This window comes from Mytilus californianus, unplaced genomic scaffold (genome assembly GCF_021869535.1).
Source record: "Mytilus californianus isolate M0D057914Y unplaced genomic scaffold, xbMytCali1.0.p SCAF_18, whole genome shotgun sequence".
In the NCBI taxonomy this organism is placed as follows: domain Eukaryota; kingdom Metazoa; phylum Mollusca; class Bivalvia; order Mytilida; family Mytilidae; genus Mytilus; species Mytilus californianus.
The window spans coordinates 8,462,624-8,481,927 of record NW_026262666.1 but is presented as its reverse complement, the minus strand read 5'-3'; the positions used below and the strand labels follow the sequence as shown (position 1 = coordinate 8,481,927).

General features: G+C 31.7%; 1 protein-coding gene across 1 annotated transcript in view; it reads right to left on the bottom strand.

Moving 5' to 3' along the window:
• Positions 1–6,508: 6,508 nt before the first annotated feature.
• Positions 6,509–19,304, bottom strand: part of LOC127726641 (low-density lipoprotein receptor-related protein-like) — a 33,215-nt gene continuing 20,419 nt past the window's right edge. The window contains exons 11-15 of the mRNA XM_052234075.1: positions 18,949–19,074; positions 17,455–17,580; positions 12,600–12,728; positions 7,847–7,978; positions 6,509–6,691 (exon numbers count right to left, since the gene is read on the bottom strand). Coding sequence (XP_052090035.1) covers positions 6,657–6,691; positions 7,847–7,978; positions 12,600–12,728; positions 17,455–17,580; positions 18,949–19,074 — 548 coding nt within the window. The 3' untranslated portion in view covers positions 6,509–6,656. The remainder of the gene's footprint in view (positions 6,692–7,846; positions 7,979–12,599; positions 12,729–17,454; positions 17,581–18,948; positions 19,075–19,304) is intronic.

Genomic DNA, 19,304 nt, shown 5'->3' with positions numbered 1-19,304 from the left:
TTCTGAATTTCCTATTGTGACGTCATGAAAATAGGCGACCATGCCTGATGACGTCACATATAAAAAAACACAATATTCTGTAAATCTTTTAAAAGGAAGGATAAAAATCATTAGAGAAACAGATTCCACCACTATAACACGTGTATTACGATATTTCTCTACCTTCAACAGTTAAATTTTAATTATTCAAAAAGCTCGGCAAGCCTAGAATTTAAGATTTAACTGTCTCGAGTGGAGAAATATCGTAACATACTTGTTGCAGTGGTGAAATCTATATGTATCAATCTTTAGTTAAACAAAATGGAACTTTTTTCCAACAACCAAAAACTGATATACCAAATTTTACATTCAAAGCTTCAAAACAAAATTGTTTGCATACTTCATCTAACAATAAATAGGATCTCCTTTACAACCTTGTCGTAAAGCAGTCAAAGAAGATCAAATTATAGCCATCATATAGCAAACAAGTCAACGTATTATCAAATACGTGAAATAAATGTTTTGGCAAAGGACCCTGAGTTTGTATAATAGGTATAATTTTTTTCTACAAATTATACCTATTATACAATCAGCCTTTTATTTAGGAAATGACGAATACAAATAGATTTTGGAGTACTCCTCGAGGTCATCGTCTAACCCTTGTCGATGTTTATAAAATTCATCGACACTGGTTGAGAATATATAAAAAAAAAGGAAAGCTTGAAGATTAAATTACTGAAAAACAAACAGTATAAATCTGAACATGGTCGGAAATTATAACAATTATTTGTGCTCGCTACGAATCAAGATAAACGCAGGTCAAACATCGCCTTTCTTACTATTTCTAAAGTTTGTACAAAGACGTTTAACATGTAAAATGTCCATGCATTGTATATTTATTTTGAAATCGACAATTTTACTATAGAAATACAGGAGTTCTGATATATATCGCAATATCCATATTGTATACATATAATGGCTTCTTGTATCATACTTTTTTGTCGATCGAACGGTTACATAGAGAATACTGTTTCAGGTCAAATCAATATCAAGATCTTTTACAACTTGGATTAAAAGAAAAACACTATCTGACCTAAGTTTGCTAATATGGAATTCTATACTAAGAATAATACAAGTGAACACTTTCAATCCGTTTAATTGGGGTCTGGATTTGGCATGTCAGTAATTGCAGTAGTCCTTTGTTAATTTATGTATCATTGTAATTTTGCATAGTTTCTTTTCTTACCTATTCTGACATCGGAATCGGACTTCTTTTAAACTTAGTTTTACTGTACGTATTGCTGTGTGTTTGTTTAATCTGCATTGGCTAGATGTATTGTGGAGGGTTGAGATCTCACTAAACATGTTTAACCCCGCCGCATTTTTGCACCTGTCCCAAGTCAGGAGCATCTGGCCTTTGTTAGTCTTGTATGTTTTTTTTTTTAATTTTAATTCATTTAAATGTTAAGGAGTTTAGTATGACATCAATTTTCACGGAACAAGTACACATTTTTGTTCAGGGGCCAGCTGAAGTCCGCCTCCGGGTGGGGGATTTTTTTCGCTGTGTTGAAGACCCAATGGTGGCCTTTGGCTGTGTTTTTACTCTCTGGTTGGGTTGTTGTCTTTTAGACACATTCCTCATTTCCATTCTCTATTTTACATTCGTAACATTACATATTATGTTGATCGTTTACTATAGCAGGAGGAAAGTGACAAAAAATCTTACAATTATAATATCAACCACCTAGCCATTGCAGCATATTTGAGTAATAATGTACGACTAATTATCTGATATAATCAAGTTATCCAAAATTTGACAATAAATATACGATGAACAAGTTTATGATATGGCGTTGTATCAAAATCATTAAGACATTATTAGAGCTAAAATAATGTATTCCTTATATGATTTGTTTAAATATTTTGTTTGCAAATTCGTTTTTGATTTGGCCTTCAAATTGTCTTGATCTGAACGCCAATTATGAGACGTACTTAGAAGAAATTCGCATTAGTAGTAACAATACACATATGTAGGACTCACATCCATAGTGGGTTCCAGAATAATTGCAGATTACAAAATGTGTGCACATAGAGAACCATCTGACGAATGACTTGCCTTCAACAAGTGGCTTTTCAAGAAATTGTTTTTCTCCAACAGTACAGGTATTCGATATAAAAAACTGAAAATGATGTAGATAGTCATTAGACATCTTTGTTTTTAAGATTACCATAGGGCTGAAAAGATAACAAGAAAACAGCATAGTATAATCAAACCTTATAAAAGAAAAGCAAAAAGCAAACCAATGTCACAGAAAAAAAACATGTACAATCAAGGGACAAGGCAACACCAGTAATTAATTTCACAAAACAACTAATAACTAAAGTTGATCGTAGGTATACTGAATTGTTTATGACTTACAATAAGCTTTAGTCGTAAGATTGTTTGTGAAACTGATCTCAGGAACAAAGACGGGAACGAGAAAAACAAGGAAAAAAAAAAAAGAAAAAAAAAACCAAAGCATGACAATGTAAACTATCATGAAAACCGAAAGTGGAGTCAAGTGCTTTGGAAGAGTAAGCATTTCCTTCACTTCATGTGGCACCCCTTGTAATTTCCAAAAGTAACGAAAAATCCATTAGAAGGTAAAATTCAGTATAATAAAAACAGATTAGGAGTGCGACAACGAGAGCGTAACCATAAAAATTTTTGCACATTACATAAATTGTGATGGCGACCGTAAATATATTGATACAGTCTTTAGGAGTAAAATTATGTGCTCAGGGAAAATAACCATTCCCTACTCTGTGGTATCTGTTTTACTCAGTCATTTAACCAACTAGAGATAAAATGAAATTCCCTTAACAAACCAAAATGCAGCTTGTTTTAAAAGAATTCAACAGTTTGCCCTTAAGCAAATATTTATTTGAGTTTTAATGAATCTTTTTTTAACAGTCGAAGTCAAAGTGATACTCAGTGATTTTATCCATCATTTTATATACTTTGCCAGCTGTAGACGCCAGAATAATAACTACAGTTCCTTTCCTGAAATTACAGTTACTTAAAACAGCGGCGCCTTTATTCATTGCAGAATTAGGATGGTACATCACATACTGTCCCTCCTCTGGATAAAAGGTCATATCGGCCTGTAAACCCTCAGCAAATTGTTAAAGAGGGAAAGCGGAGAGTGTTCCCCTGTGTCTTTGTTTGTAAAACCCTGTCAGTCAAAACGCTTCTGGACTAAGGTCCTTGCAAACTGGACATTTCTCTTCTTTTGATATAACAAAACCGTCATCTGGAATGGTATTTCAATACATGTGCTCTCCCGTCGTTAGTGGCGGCGCTGAAATAATATGACGTTACAAGTTACTCTTTTTCGCGGAAAATTACGCATTTTTAAAATATGCCATAGATTAGGAAAAATCAGAAAACAAAACTGCCATAGATTTTCATTTGTATGGCATTTGTCATATTTGTTATAGATTTGAAATATGCCATAGTTCTGAGGCCTCCACATATAGAGATATCATCTAATTGAAACACTTGATTTATATTCCATATTTCATATGGTGATATTATAACTTTTCCATTGAAAAATGTCGTGTACTGAAAACAAGGTTTATGATGATCGTTTTGATTTGCAAATGATTAAACATTTATGGTAGAACATAAATCATTTATCTTCAGAATACAAATACACTGAAATATTAAAATGGTCATCAAAAGAAACAGTACAATGTTTGAAAACTCTTCACCTTTGTTGTGTCTTTGTTTGTAATATGATGTATTTATGCCATACTGCTTTTTGGCATAGTTCCAGTAAATACAGTAAAATAGTTCCTTGAAAATTGAAATATAAACGTGCCAATCAATGCGTTTAGCGTTGAAAAACGTAAAAAGTACGATTCAGAATCGAGACTACGTTTTGACAATACTAATTTAAAGAATACAATGGCCCGTCAAAATCTGATATCAATAAAATTAAAATGCTTAAAGCTTTAATAGAATGAGGGCGGATTTTAGGGAATCAATTTAATGTGAAAATATGCTTATCTAACTGCTGCTTTTTTTTACATTCATTCTTTACATATCGTGCGATGTTGATCTCTTTGGCTAACTCGGCTGTGAATTTTTATGTGCTGGTTTATGTTGTTTTATGTATCCGTTTTTATTCTGTAGTTAGTCACAACTTCGGTGTTATCATGTATATCTATCATATAGTCATATTTTATAGATTTACTGTTTGCAAAAGTATGAATTATTCTAAATACTAAGGATTTTCTTGTCCCAGACATATAACCTTAGGCGTGTTTGGCACAACTTTTTTGAGCTTTTTGTCCTCAGTGCTCTTCGGCTTTGTACTTGTTTTGGCTTTCGAACTTTTTTGGTCTGGGCGTCGCTGGTTGGTCTTGTGTGGACGAGGCGCGCGTTTTGCGTGTTATATTTTAAGCCTGGTACCTTTTGTTAGCTTTTATTCGTATGTTTCTCTGTCCTATATGTTCTCCCATTTATTTGTATTGTAGGCCTGTCATGTAATGTTGTCATTTTAATGTTATATTTAACATTGCCATTAAAGCGAGAGGTTTGACTAGCCACAAAACCAGGTTCAGCCCACCATTTTTTCTTAAAATGTCCTGTACCAATTCAGAAAAATGGCCATTGTTATATTATAGTTCGTTTCTGTGTGTGTTACATTTTAATGTTGTGTTTCTGTTGTGTCGTAGTTCTCCTCTTATATTTGATGTGTTTCCCTCAGTTTTAGTTTGTAACCTGGATTTGTTTTTTTCTCAATCGATTTATGAATTTCGAGCAGCGGTATACTACTGTTGCCTTTATTTACATATTTGTAATAAACTGTTCTCTGAAAGTATTATTTCGATAAAGGTGAGTTTCTAATTTCTATTTTATGAATACACTGCCTTAACTAAAATGAAATTATTCGAGAGAAAAGCGTCATTGGACACTGTGACCTGAAGATATTTGATTTGTAAAATATATAAAGATTAACGTATGCAATCAACGGATTTATTTATAATTGATAATAGAATATATTATAATCATTTTAATTGGTCAACAGTAACAATAATTTCTGGCTCTTGTAACAGAACTGTGAATTCTCTGCAGGAAATTTGATTTATTAACTATGAAACCAATTGCAAAAAAAACCAATTTCTACCAAGCAAATGGAGATGTCCTCATTCTGTTTCCGAAGACGATGCAGCTGCTACTTCAAAACATTATCACCCCTAGAGGCTAACTTAATAAATACAATAACAGGGACTTGAAAGTAAATCTAACGGAAAAAGAAAAATCAGACATGGAAAAATTATCTAAAATGACACAATTTACAATCGAACTTTGTTATGAAATTATAAGATTTGAAAATTTAGTTCCTGAAACCATCCAGTAAATGGGAGATTCTTCCAAGTGAGGATCACAAAGAAATAACAGATGATTTTAAAAGAATTGTATTCACTACAAATGATGTAATCAACAAAAAGGGAAATGATATTTCGAACACATCCTATGAGGCGTTTAAAGGCAACGTTAAAAGGATTGTTACCCGAATTGATTTGTACATAGGCATAGAATCCTGCCAACAATGCTATATGGAAGTTATTTTACTTGACGCGCAGTTAGATATTTGCCTGAGGGAGCTACGAAAACTGCGGGAAATAGATTGTAAGTGATTTAAACCTTTGTCGAGTACGTGTAAATATATATAAACAAAATAGTATAGAAACTGTTAACAAAACTTTGATTTTTTTTTCGAAATACTACGGATTAACTATTCCATTATACATTGTAGGAGTTAATGTCCTTGATTGGTAATTTGCATCTATAGTTTGCGATTATTTGTAGGCGATTATAGACAATATTTACTACAACAAACGCAAATATTTCATTTAGACTGCCTTAATTGAATACTAGATGCACACTAACTATTATCACAAGTGTGATTACACAAGAGAGGCGGAAGATACCACTGGATATTCACACTCATAAGTCGATGACAAACTGCCAATGACATGTCAAAAAACAAAAACGACTAAAAGTTAGACAAACAATAAAGAAAAATAAGACTGCGCAACACGAGCCAACCACACATCACGGGTGATCTGAGTTGCCCCAAAAGGGTCAGCAGTTCTTGGCAACCGTCAAGTATCAAATGACTAGCATTACTAGTGGAGTCGGAATTTATTATCAAATATTAGCACAATATCAGCTTTGTTTTCTGTCATTATGAACCAATTGCGTAGTTTTTTTTACTTCTACCCCAAAACACATATTTGTTTTTGCGGAGGGTATAATAAAAAACAAAAACGAAAAATTCTTAATATGTAAAAATAAATATTTAGGGTTTCGTATGCACGCCAATGGCAATATGAACAAATAATCGTGTCTATTCCCGGAATTAAGATCAAATGCCATTTACTTAACTTTTAGAAAGTTAAATGACAAAAATGCCATCATAGATATATCAAATTTTGTCATTAAAATAAGCTTCGAGCAACAACATTAACTAAGAGACTTGTCATGTTTTTTTTTTATTTTACTAATATGTTTATGACAATAGTCATAGTCATAAACAGTAAAGGCTGCAAAGTTATCATCAGCTATATAGATTGATTACAAAAAGCTCTCTGTGTTGTACTTTCTTTCACTTCAATTTCTTCGTTCAGGGTAAAGAAGTAATCACTCGTCTGTTTTTGCCTATATTGAAACAAAAATATTGTTAAAAAAACAATACACTTATGATTTCATAACATTGTAGATTATTGTTTTTTTTTGAAGGGGGAAACATTGATGAACATGAAGAATGTTGACAACAACGAAACAAAAAAAGTACTTAAATCCACGTCATTTGAATTCTGTTGGATAAGTGTCTCATTGGCAACCATACCACATTTTCTTCTTTTACATTAAACTGAACTGCCAAACTGTTCAAAAATACACTTCGCAGTCTAAATATTAGAGGCCATCGATTTGATCTTCCTATTTTGTACTTGTCTTAATAAACGCTAGCCTACAAATGACTACTGAAGCAACATATGAAAAATCATATCTATTTTATGCCAACTTCTTTCCAATTAAGAGGAAAACACTCAACTGACAAATGTTTGAACAAAAATATAATGACGGACACATTTCGTGCTGAAAGTTTACCAAGACGAAGGTGTGTTATATCAAGTAATAACCACCAAAGTGTCTGCCAGGTTTTTCGAGTATTAATATACTTTTGAAATATGTAATATCATATACATGAGATATATAGATATAAGAAGATTTGGTAGAGTGCCAATGAGACAACTCTCAATCCAAGTCAAAATTTAAAGCAGTAAAAGAAATCTTACAAAAACTGTTATAAAAGGCCCGACGTAAAGACTTAAGTATTACAATACTGACATATAACAAAAACAGGGCAAAAACAGAGATTGTAAGAAATCTTAGTAAAACCATAGCAGGGGGCAATAATAAATAAAAGTAAACCATTATAGGTCACAGTACAACTGTTTAACTTTTTATTGTAATATATGTGAAAAGATAAGATTTTAGCTCCACTAAGTCTCTAAACAAAGTTACTTATTATTTGTAAGACTAGTAGAAAAATCAGTTTACGTCTATAAATTAGTGACGGATGTTATTTAATGATAAGAAACGGTTGATCGTTCTGTTCAGTTTCGTCAACCTCTGGTATTAAAGATTTGTTCGTTTTATTTAAACTTATGATTTTTGTTTAATGATTTGGACTTGCTGTTCGTTTTTGTTTTGTTTGTGACTACTGTGCAGTCTGTACTTCTTCTTTTTATCTTTTTAGTTGTAACCTTCATATACCTTTCTACAGGTTAATTTGAATTTCATATTCACCTTTTTCACCGCAAACTTCATTTGACTCATCAGATTTGTCATTGCATGCTGACCAGCCATCACATAAACTTCTTTCACGAATGCATTGCAATCCGTCTTGACATTTGACATATCCTTCAGGACATTGGTAATCTTAAATATAAAAATTATTTGTTGTTTGTCTGACTTTCATTGGTAAATACTTCATAAATTATTCAGGGCGAGATAAAAAAAATAACAATTCCACGGGTATGTCGACTGGGATGCAGGGCAAATAAATTGACCTGATACTGGGAAATGATAGTATGTTGCATGGACATATTGCCTTCTAACAGAACTGCCAAGTTAAGCACTCCTCAGACAGTTGTTGAATGCGTTCTTTTACGTTGTAGGTAGCGTAACATCTACCCTTCGAAAGGTTTCAGATTCAAAATCTTCTTTTCTACCTGGACTTTACAACTGAACGAGAGAAGTCAAGGAAGGACAGCATTAATAAACTCCAGTCAACCCTTGGGATTTATCTAAAAAACCAAAAATGAAGTTCCAAATAAATCCATGGAATCATTATGGTACCAGAAGGGTAATACGCAAACCCATCTAGAATATAGATTTTATGAAGGAAATGTATTGTTCTTGTTAGTAAAATAGATAAAATGTATGCACAACAAGATGAGTGTTTGACATTGATCGCAGATATTAAATAAGATTTATTTCACTCACATTCACTTGACAAAATGGAAAAACTCACATGTTTGACAACATATGTAAAAATGGGACAAACATGATGTTCATGACAATTTTGTTTGGAAATATTTGACTTCTTATTGCATATATGTACTCTGTATATTAAATAAAATGGAAGATCTGAGAGAGTAGATAATCTAGCCTGTAGTTGCTATACAATTACACAATAACACTTCTGGCTCTAGTTATGAAATCATGAATGACATAACATTTCAATGTATAAGAATTCTATAAATTATACCATTACTGTACTATGTATAAATTAAAAATAGTTTTTAGTAAACCAAAAAGTTTTTGCGGAAAATATCTCAACATGTTTTACAAAGATATATATAACACGTATGTCGATGCTCATGTATGATTATATTTATTTACACTACAATATAGTTTAATGGATTCCTATAACAATTTTGTTATGTAAAGCAATAGTGAGTGAGGATCTCTCGCAATGACTGGCAGGATTGAAACATTTCAATTATCTTCGTAGACTTCTATTGAGAATATGAATTTTTTATTAATCAGTAATATCGGAGAGTATGATTTATTATTGAGTTGTATTGCAATTGGGTTCCGTCGATTTTCTTGACAGTAAGTAACAATCCAATTTCAATGATTGTATCAAAATAAGAACCGAGACGATTTTGATTTAAGACACGAAAACTTTCATTTTATTCTTATTTATCTGATTAACATAATTTATGAATTATATATATGCAATCTATCTTTGTATTTAATGTGTAGCTGTGCACATATCTTTTGCACGTCATGATTTTTATTCAAATTAATTCAAGGCAATTGGTGTATGCATTTGAGGAATTATGTAAGCACATAATTATTTGGCGGTCGATGCTCTAGAATAATATAGAATCTGACGTCATAGTATAATCACGTGACATAATTATTTGTGACAAACAGGCATCAAACAGAACACGTGTCAGAACTTTCCAAACTAATTACCATGTGCAAACCGTCTTATCATATGCACATGAATGTTATGTTTTCGGCTCTTAGTAGGTGTTACAGTAGTGTTGAATACATTATGTAGCATACAGGAAATAAATAGAAACAATTCTAGAAGGTTAAAGTATAAAAGTTAAACAGTACAATGTGTTTGTGAAAAAAAGGGTCAACTTTCCCTCTATTTTTTCAACATACTCATGTCATAAAGAGTGACTGATGTAGAGTGTGTTCCCCATTTGACTAATTGAAAGCAATAAAAAATAATTTATGTACTGCATGAACATGTACATTAACCCTCTTGCTGCAGCAACTTCAAACAATTGTATTTTGTGTGCCAGAAAATTCAGCAGCTAGACGTATGTGAAGTCACATGTACAATTGCGACATAATTCGATATATGATGTCATGCCCTAATGACATTAAATTAGAGACCCATTCAAGAAATACTCTCTTGCTACCGCTCATTCTACATGGTTGGATTTCGTGTTCTAGAAAAAACGACAGTCTGAGGTCTGTGACGTCACATGCCTAGCATCCTAATGACGTTATATTGAGGACCTACAGAAGACAATTATTACACTGTTTAATCTTCCGTAATTTATTTGAAAGAGATACATCAATGATACGAAGCTTGCATAATTGAATATATGGACATATGTGTTCCTCTTGCAACAAGAGGATTAATCTTCAATGTGTATTAAAAGATATACAGTAATGAACAGGTGTTTACATGAATTAAACATATGGACATTCGTGTCCCTTCTTCAGCAAGTGGGTTAAAGAGTTTAAGACCAGTCTTTTCATCAGAAGATATTGTGTATGGAAATATGTTGGTGAGTTGTAGAGTGCCTGCATGAATTCATGCCTACATATTGATTATCGATTGGCTTTACTATTGGAATTATTAAGTATTAAGTTTCTTATTTTCTATATGATTAAACGAATAACGTGATAACAAAGTTTTGCAAATACTTACTATAAAAATAAGGAAATGTGGTATGATTGCCAATGAGACAACTATCCACCAAAGTGGATGTAAGCAATTATAGGCAACCGTACGGCCTTCAACAACGAGAAAAAAACCATACCCTTATGGTCGGCTATAAAAGGCCCCGACATGATAAATATGAAACAATTCAATTGAGAAAACTAACGGCCTAATTTATAACAAAACAGTTTACGAAAAACAAATATGACAGACATGAACCAACGACAACCACTGAACTATATGCTCCTGACTTGGGACAGGCACATAAAGAATGTGGCGGTGTTAAACATATTTGTGAACGCTCAACCCTTCCCTTAACCTAGGACAGTGGTATAACAGTACAACATAAGAACAAACTATACAAATCAGGTGAAAAAGGCTGAACTCATCAGATGGATACAAATAGAAATACGTCTAACAGAAACACAAAATGGACGTGGATGGGTACTTATACCTCCCAAAAACATTATTTGATGGGTGGCTAATGAAATAAATCGATCTAAGTCAGCATTTTTTTTTAAATTTTTTTTTCCCGCTAAAATGTAACTGCACATAATTATATAAAAGAATCAATGATTAAACAAAAATAGAATTTGTAAACAAAAATTCCCGCTTTTTACCGATAATTCGACTTATTTTCTGGCAGTCACCATTACACATCTAACACTGCCAGCTGTAATTGCAGTTGAAAAAAGTCTTAGTTATAATTAGAGTTAAGGGCAAAATTTGGCTGCTATTCTCCAGTGATTTATAATGGGTTTTTTTCATATAGTACTATGAAACCCAAATACATGTATATAAATAGATCAACTATGTCCCCGGAGTTTATAGAATAGAAGGACTTGATCATTTTTTATAACACTTGGCACGACTTCAGCTTACCCGTTACCGTTAACCCGGTTTCATGGCAATATGATTTATAGGATAGACAATAGCAAACGATAAAGGCCATTTAAGGTGTTTTACTTTTTTAAATTTAAATTGAACAGTGTAAGTTATCAAAATTTGAGCCTAAAAATCATTTGTTTTTTAAATGCTGTAATATATTATATATCAGAGCAGGACTAACGCTAGCAGGCGAAAGGGGCAAAGAAGTAGCTTTCCCGTCTGTCTCTTTGTCTTGCCCGACCGTCAAAAGCGATATATAGCCACCCTGTTATAAACAATAGTCGCTTGTAGTGGCATTTGTCAATGGCATTTTCCATGTTTACAAAGTCGATGAAACAGCAATTTTTTAATTTGTAAATAAAAATATTCAAAATCATAAATGATTTATTTCCTTTGAAAGTATTTACTTGACAGATTGGTGATATACTATTTCAAAGAAACAACTTGTGTGAAGTGGATATATTTTTTTTCACTTCCACTATATGTTACTCGAGAGCATATTCCATGTAAATGCATTGCATTTATGGATTAAAGTTGTTTAACTTTGTGAAGTTTATATATATTTTTAATGATAAACAATGAATTTCACAAACTTGATAAACAGAATAGTTTTTTGATTGAATTTTGGTTGATATATGATACTTTCTTTACCTTTTTGCTATTAAAAAAATCTTTTTTAATTATAGCCATTTTCTGACAGAAGAAAAACATATAATTATGTAACTATGCATGATTATTTGAGGTTTAGCTAGCTATAAAATTAGGTTTAATCTAGCAGTTAGGAATATGACAGTTGTTATCCATTCGTTTGATGTGTTTGAGCTTTTGATTTTGCCATTTGATTAGGGACTTTCCGTTTTGAATTTTCCTCGGAGTTCGGTATTTTTGTTATTTACTTTTGAGGACATCAACTGAAACAACTGTTTCTTCAACTGTATTCTCAGGTATGAATTGAACAATATAAAAAAAATAAATAGGATACATCTGGCTCATTATATTATGGCAAAAACCAAACTTCAAAAAATAAGAATTCAAACACTTTTAGTCTTTGCCTCAGCTGAAGATTTTTTTCTTCAAAAGACCATATTGTCTTAATATCTACAGTAATTTCAATATGTTTTAGTTTCAACTAGTCATACTATTTGCCTTATGCAGATGCATCTTATTTTACATCAGATAATACTCCAAATATACCTTTACACATATCTTCCTTCTCATCTGATCCGTCAACACAATCACCTTTCCTCCCATTACACAATGCATAATCACCGATACACTGTAGTCCGTCATCACATTTTCTTTGGTGTTTATTACAACGTATATCTATCAAAGAATAAAAATCAATTCAACAGAAAAGCATACTCTGATTTGTAATTTGTCGTTATCAAAAACAATATTCGGGTAACAAGTGACTCATGACATTAATAACTCTCGTTTACCAAAAGCTTGTTTGTTTTTGCACGTTATTATGAAAACCATTATTTAACAGGGTTATCAAACACTATTTCGTTGAAATTTGTAGGTGGAAATGACAGGCGGCCGGGGGGGGGGGGGGGGGGGGGGGGGGTCGAGGGGGTGTGTGTAGTATATGTGAAAGATATTTTACTTGCACATCGAGGCAATAATGATAAACATGTGAAGTTGTGGTGGATGCCAATAATACTGTTGTCAACGAATGAAGAAGACTTAAAGAGGCAATGCCAGGGAAAACCAGACAGAACTTGGAAATTTTGTTCAACAAGATTTTTTTGAAAAATGTCTTTTTGCATTGTTTGCACTCTGTTTTGAAGGGAAATGTCATTTGTAACAGTTATATAGGGTTATTTTGATTAGAAAATTGATTTTGATTTTACAGTGAATTTGACTGCTTATATAATGAAATACGGGTATTCATTTCTCATCAAAAACAGCGTACAATAGAACAATTAATACATATTCTAAAAGATGATCACGAACAAATCAAGAAATGATAATAACATCTCTAGTATTTATTGATATGTAAATATTTTAATGCAGTAAACTGCCTGGATACAGTACTCTGTTTCATTTTTTTTTTTGGTATTTAGACAAACCAAAAGTAATGCTCTTCAATTTGAAGACTGATAAAGATTGTGATGTTTTGATGTAAAAATGAACTTCTTTTGTATATTTTTATACATATTTTAACATTTTTTATCAATTTAACTAAAGTATTTACTTTTGTGATTTTTGGAAACTTATTTTCTTCACTAGGAGATTATAGCATGTTTACAGGTGATAATAAATTCCTAGAAACTTTTTTGACAAATTCTGTACAGGATTATTTACAAAAGATTATTTAGCATTTATTACCGGTATTATGGACTATGAGGGATTAAAAGCCATACTCAAGGTGTTTTTGATGATTAAATTGGAAATCTTAGTCTACACTCATCTTAAAATAGTACTTTGTATATCATGGTCATAAAAAAGGGCTAATTCACAAATTCTGTGCATCTGAAAAACTTGAAAGGCAAATCTCCTTGAAGCAGTCGATAGATATAAGAGAATTCTTTGCAACAGTTATACCAGTTGGAACAGATAATAGTTCTAACTCATAATGAGATGTAGAGGGGTTTCTGCGAATGGGAAATTCTGAATTTTGAAATTAGTTCTGGGATAAATTGATACAAATAGGCATCAAACAAAGCATTTACATATATTATCAGATGTAATGAAATTTACTTAACATACTTTATAGATGTCTTTAAGATGGAATCAAAATCAATTCCTGTTGATGTTTCCAAGTATATTGATGTTTGATGCACTGTTTATTTCGAAAAAAAAAAAATACATGTACAAAAAAATCATTGTAATCAAATGTAGATTTTTACGTATGTCAATGTTTTTCTTACTGACAATCATGACGTCATTCTGGAGTCTTAAGCCCCCCCCCCCCCCCCCCAATATTTGAGTTACGATGGGAAAATGTCTGTACCTAATAGTAGTAGAGTAGGATTGACCAGATGTCCAATTTAATTATTTGTTTCCTGAAAAAGCTTCATTATTGGAGCAATATGAATGCCAAATTTTATTCAGGGTTTTTAATTTATAAATCATACAAAGATGTATATTTCGTGTTAAAAATAAAAAAAATGTTACAGGGAAAATGATAATCTTTATTAAAAATATGTTTAAAAAAAAACAAAAAATGTCAAAAAGTGTTTTTTTTTCACAATTATGCTGTAAATATTTCTGTTTTCTTCAAAAATATCTGCAGTAAAAAAAATCAAACTAATTAATTTAGTTTGTCTTTGGTAACTTTATTGAAGTACATGCTTTTGTTTGTTTTAAATCCATTGGTTTAATAAACTAATTGTTATGTTATTCACACTGAAACCAAGTATTTGTCACATTTTGTGTTTTATGTTGCCCAGTTATCCATCTTATAAAATAAGAAGATATGATATGGTATGATTGTCAAATTAGACAGCTATTTACCCCAGTTCTCTTAATCCCATATATAAATCTGCCAAATGTGACACAATAATTATGCATTATACATATATTATGCCAAAAGGTAAACAGGTCGTGCTCCGGACACAAAAGTTTGAAGTAATTTTACCTTGAGGTCAAAAGTCAAAGGGCAGCATGGACTCTACTGATCCATTATATGAGAATCTTTTTTACAATTTTTAATTACCTACTATCATGGTGAAGATATGTACAAAATAAACTGTTAATGAAGAAAATACATAGTAATGGTTGCTATGGTAAAATAATGAAAAAGAGAGGAAAGGGACTACTTTTTTTTTTATTAAAACTTACCACTTGATTACAATAAAATAAATTGTATTCTGCCACTTAATTCATTTGATACCATCTATGTTTGCCAAATCAAAGATTTTCACTTTTTTTTTTAATTTTCTCTGTTTTTGCAATTTTCTAACTTATTTTATGGAAAAATCTAAAGAGATACCAAAAATTTTATTTTAATTTTTTTTAACACCAACATAGTGCTAGACTTCCATATAGATAGTTCAGCCATACGTGCTGTTTTCTTCCGGTGATTGATAATTTAAAACCGATATAAACTGGCTTTTCCCCCAAACATTTCATTGAATATTCGCTGCTTTATCTCTTATATTGATTTCATAAAAAAAAAGTCAAATACACCAAAAATTGTAAAAAAAATATATATATTCCTAGTCAGTATGTTATACTGATTTGGTAAAATATATTTTTTACCAAATAAATTTTTCGCGTTGAACACTCCTGTCTGGTGCTCTCTGGAATTGCCTCTTAACAGCTATAGGTCGTCCTTCAGCCTTCAACAAAAAACAAAACCCATAACGCATAGCAAGCTATTAAAAGCTAAATGAGAAAACCAGCTTACCGATTTATGAAAATAACTTAAACAAATATGATCTATAGTAGTAAGCAACAAACATTGAATTTCAGACTCCTGACTTGGGACAGACACATACACACACAATGTGTTGTGTGGTTAAACATGTTTCCATGTGCCTTACTGTCCCACAATCAAATAGAGTGGTGGAACATAAGAACAAACTATAAAAATCAGTTGAAAAACAAACAAATAACAAAAGCATAAAAGATACAAAGTACTCGCAGCTACTAAAAACTAGTTTGAAGTCAATAAGAACCAATGAATAAAGCATGTATCCAAATAGTTGGTAATATTGAGTGCAAACGGCTCGAAGTTGGATTCAAAACGAGAAAATATCTTTAAGGGGTCTTAAATGTCCCACCAAATAGTAGTCCCCAGGAATGAGATTAGATGGAACAGTCTATCGACATTGATTTATCTTGTAATTTAGATATAATCGTGACAGGTGCCTTTTCCATGAAGAAATTAAAGAAAAACAGATAATGATAATATTTTTTACCAGTTATAGGTATCCTCACTCAAGCCTGCAAATTGTAACAAGTGTGTATGCGTTAAGTATGATAGAGGTGAATGTGACTTATATTTACACCAGCTATTACTTGTTGACCGGCACCATTTATTTCAGACGACTTCATGCTATAGGAAGTGATAGAACTTGTTAACTAGTCAAAGAAAAACATTCCTAACCGTATCATGGAATTATTTAATGGAATTAACAATTCGGAAACATAAACCATTAAGACCTACCGTTGATATAAAAAGGCTCATTTGTTAATAATCATATCCATAAAAAAAAATATGGTACAATCCTGATTGGAATAACACTTATTCCAATCAGGATTGTACCAAATTTCAATAATTTAGGAATACATGTAATAAACTCAACCATAATTTTCAGAAACATATATCTAACTTCTTTCCAGAATCTCACTGTACTATATACATGATACATAATCATAATACGAAAAATTCGTTCTTAAAAAATCATAACAAAAACTTCCGAACTCCAATGCAAATCCAAGGATTTTGTACAGGCATTTTCAGAAGAAAACCGTGGTTTAAACCTGGTTTTGTAGCTAATTAAACATCCTACTTGTATAACAGTAGTTTATAGTTCTGTTATATTGAAAAAATTAGATAAGCAACCCAAACAGACATAATAGGTTAATGTTACAGTAAATGAAATTGTAATAGTGTATATACATTTGGGAAAAAGTATCACACCATCCTGATTTTTCTCACAAACCAACATGTAGTTTACGGCTACAAAGGTTTATAAATTATGCCTTTTTTGAAAATGATAAGACCACAGGCATTATAAATTAAAAGGTTGAAGACAAATAACGAATTCAATTTTCAACAAACTAGAGGATATCTTTGGTACTTGAAATGCAAATGTTTAACTTTGGGAGCTAACAATTATAAAAGTTTAATAAGGCAATGCTCTTTAATGGAAATCGAGAATTTGTGTCAACATTGAAAGTGAGTTTTTAATTCATGAAGGCTTTCAAATGTCTTATATAAGATATTATAAAAAAGGGTATTAGGCTAGAAAAAACACATTTTTGAACAAAGCCTATCTCAACACACTTAAATTCGAAATTTACTATAGATAATGTTGATTCCACTTCAATAGTCGAAATCAATTCATTTCCATTTTCCATACATTTAAGTGCTTACCTCGGCAAATGTCTGGTATTTTCCCATCCTTACATGCACTACCTCCCCTTGAACTACAAACTCTGTATTTATGAACACACTGTAAGTTGTCGTTACATTTAACGTACATATCAGGACAGGTATAGTCTAAACACAAAAAAATACATAACATCAAAAACACATTTATAGTTATTCATAGATAAAATATGAGTTTAATAAAAATTCTTCGCAAAAATTTCCATAATTACTAAAAGTGATTACAATACACAACGGAAGGACCATACCTTTTTAATTTTGGTGCTGTGGGGAAAAGCAGACATCAATTAATAAGAAGACACATTGAAGACTTTAATTTGTCAAATTTTGATTCATAACAAGGAATAGCATATGCTTATATATGACTTCATGAGTTGATGAAGATTTAATTGACAACATATTTGTTAGTTGGGAGAATGTATGTAATTTTCAACATACAACTAGCGTTACTGACGAAACAATCATGCGACTTGTCCATCCATTCTAAAGAAACATAGTAAATGCAGAAATTTAATAATAAAAAAAAAAAATTTTTAACATGAATTAACAGATAGTAAAAGTAAATTTGACCTACATCTAGAAATATGTAGTAATGGTCGGTTTTGAACTAAAAATAAACACAAAAGAGATCATTTCAATATTTCAAGTGTGAGCTTTCCATATCCTTGTAGTATCATTCAAGCAGCCACTGTACATGTTTTATATACCTCTTAGTTGACCCCTATGATATATCTGTGTCACAGATGACAATGAATTGGTTCTACTTGTTGAAATAGGCAGTAAGATCAAAGAGAGATTGTATAAATTCCCGACAATATATGATGCATAGTTATCACTTTCTAAATGCTGAATACGTGTCAGCCTTGTTAAATGAAAACTGGTGATTTCTAATCAGTTAGATAAAACACAAAAGGCGTCCATTTAAGTTGCAGTTAAAGTATTTATAGTTTAAAATGTGGTTATCAAGATATCGGAAGTAACGTTACCGCAAGTCGTACAGAAATCATGAAAAATAAGAAAAAGTAATTACATGGTTCCCATGAGTAAATGTACAGTTTTAATTCTGACTAAATACCCATAATAAGAATCTAAAGCATTCTATGACATCAATTGACAAACATTATGATTGAGAATCAATGGCGTATTTGTATATAACTGGGAGTAGTTTGTATGTACATCTCAAAGCATAAGGATGTTCACTGATCTTGTTTTAGACTTTTTGTCAGGTATTCGGAATCCTCCGGTTAAATCCATTCAAAACTTTGCCTGCTAGCCCCTACTTTTCTTAAGGTAACTTATTGATATTTGACAAAATTACTCCTTAATAATCAGACGTCATAATGGCAATTATCTAAAAAGTAAGATGATACAAATGATATTTGATTGGTTATTTGAGGTAACCATAAACTGATCAAGAAAGAACTATTAGCATTCATTTAACACATCAAAATACCATTTTCATGATTCTTTTAAAGTTACCTCTACAAAAATCTTCTGCTTCATCAGATTTATCTTTACACCGTGGCACACCATCACAGAGATCTCTTTTACGTATACATTGTAAACCATCCTGGCATTTTGTAGACCCTTCTGGACATTGAAAATCTACAAACAACAACAGTTGTAGGAACTCTTTCGATACCATATTGTGCAATAAAAAGAGTATAATGTACGATACATTTTGAAAACATGATCTTCCAATTCGTGGTTTTCCCGGAAAAATTTGACGTCACAAAGCAAATAACTTTACGTCACAATATTCTTTGACGCGTTTTCCCCTGAATGACCCCAGGTCAACCTGAGCACTTCCGGACGAGAATATAAATGTTTAATTA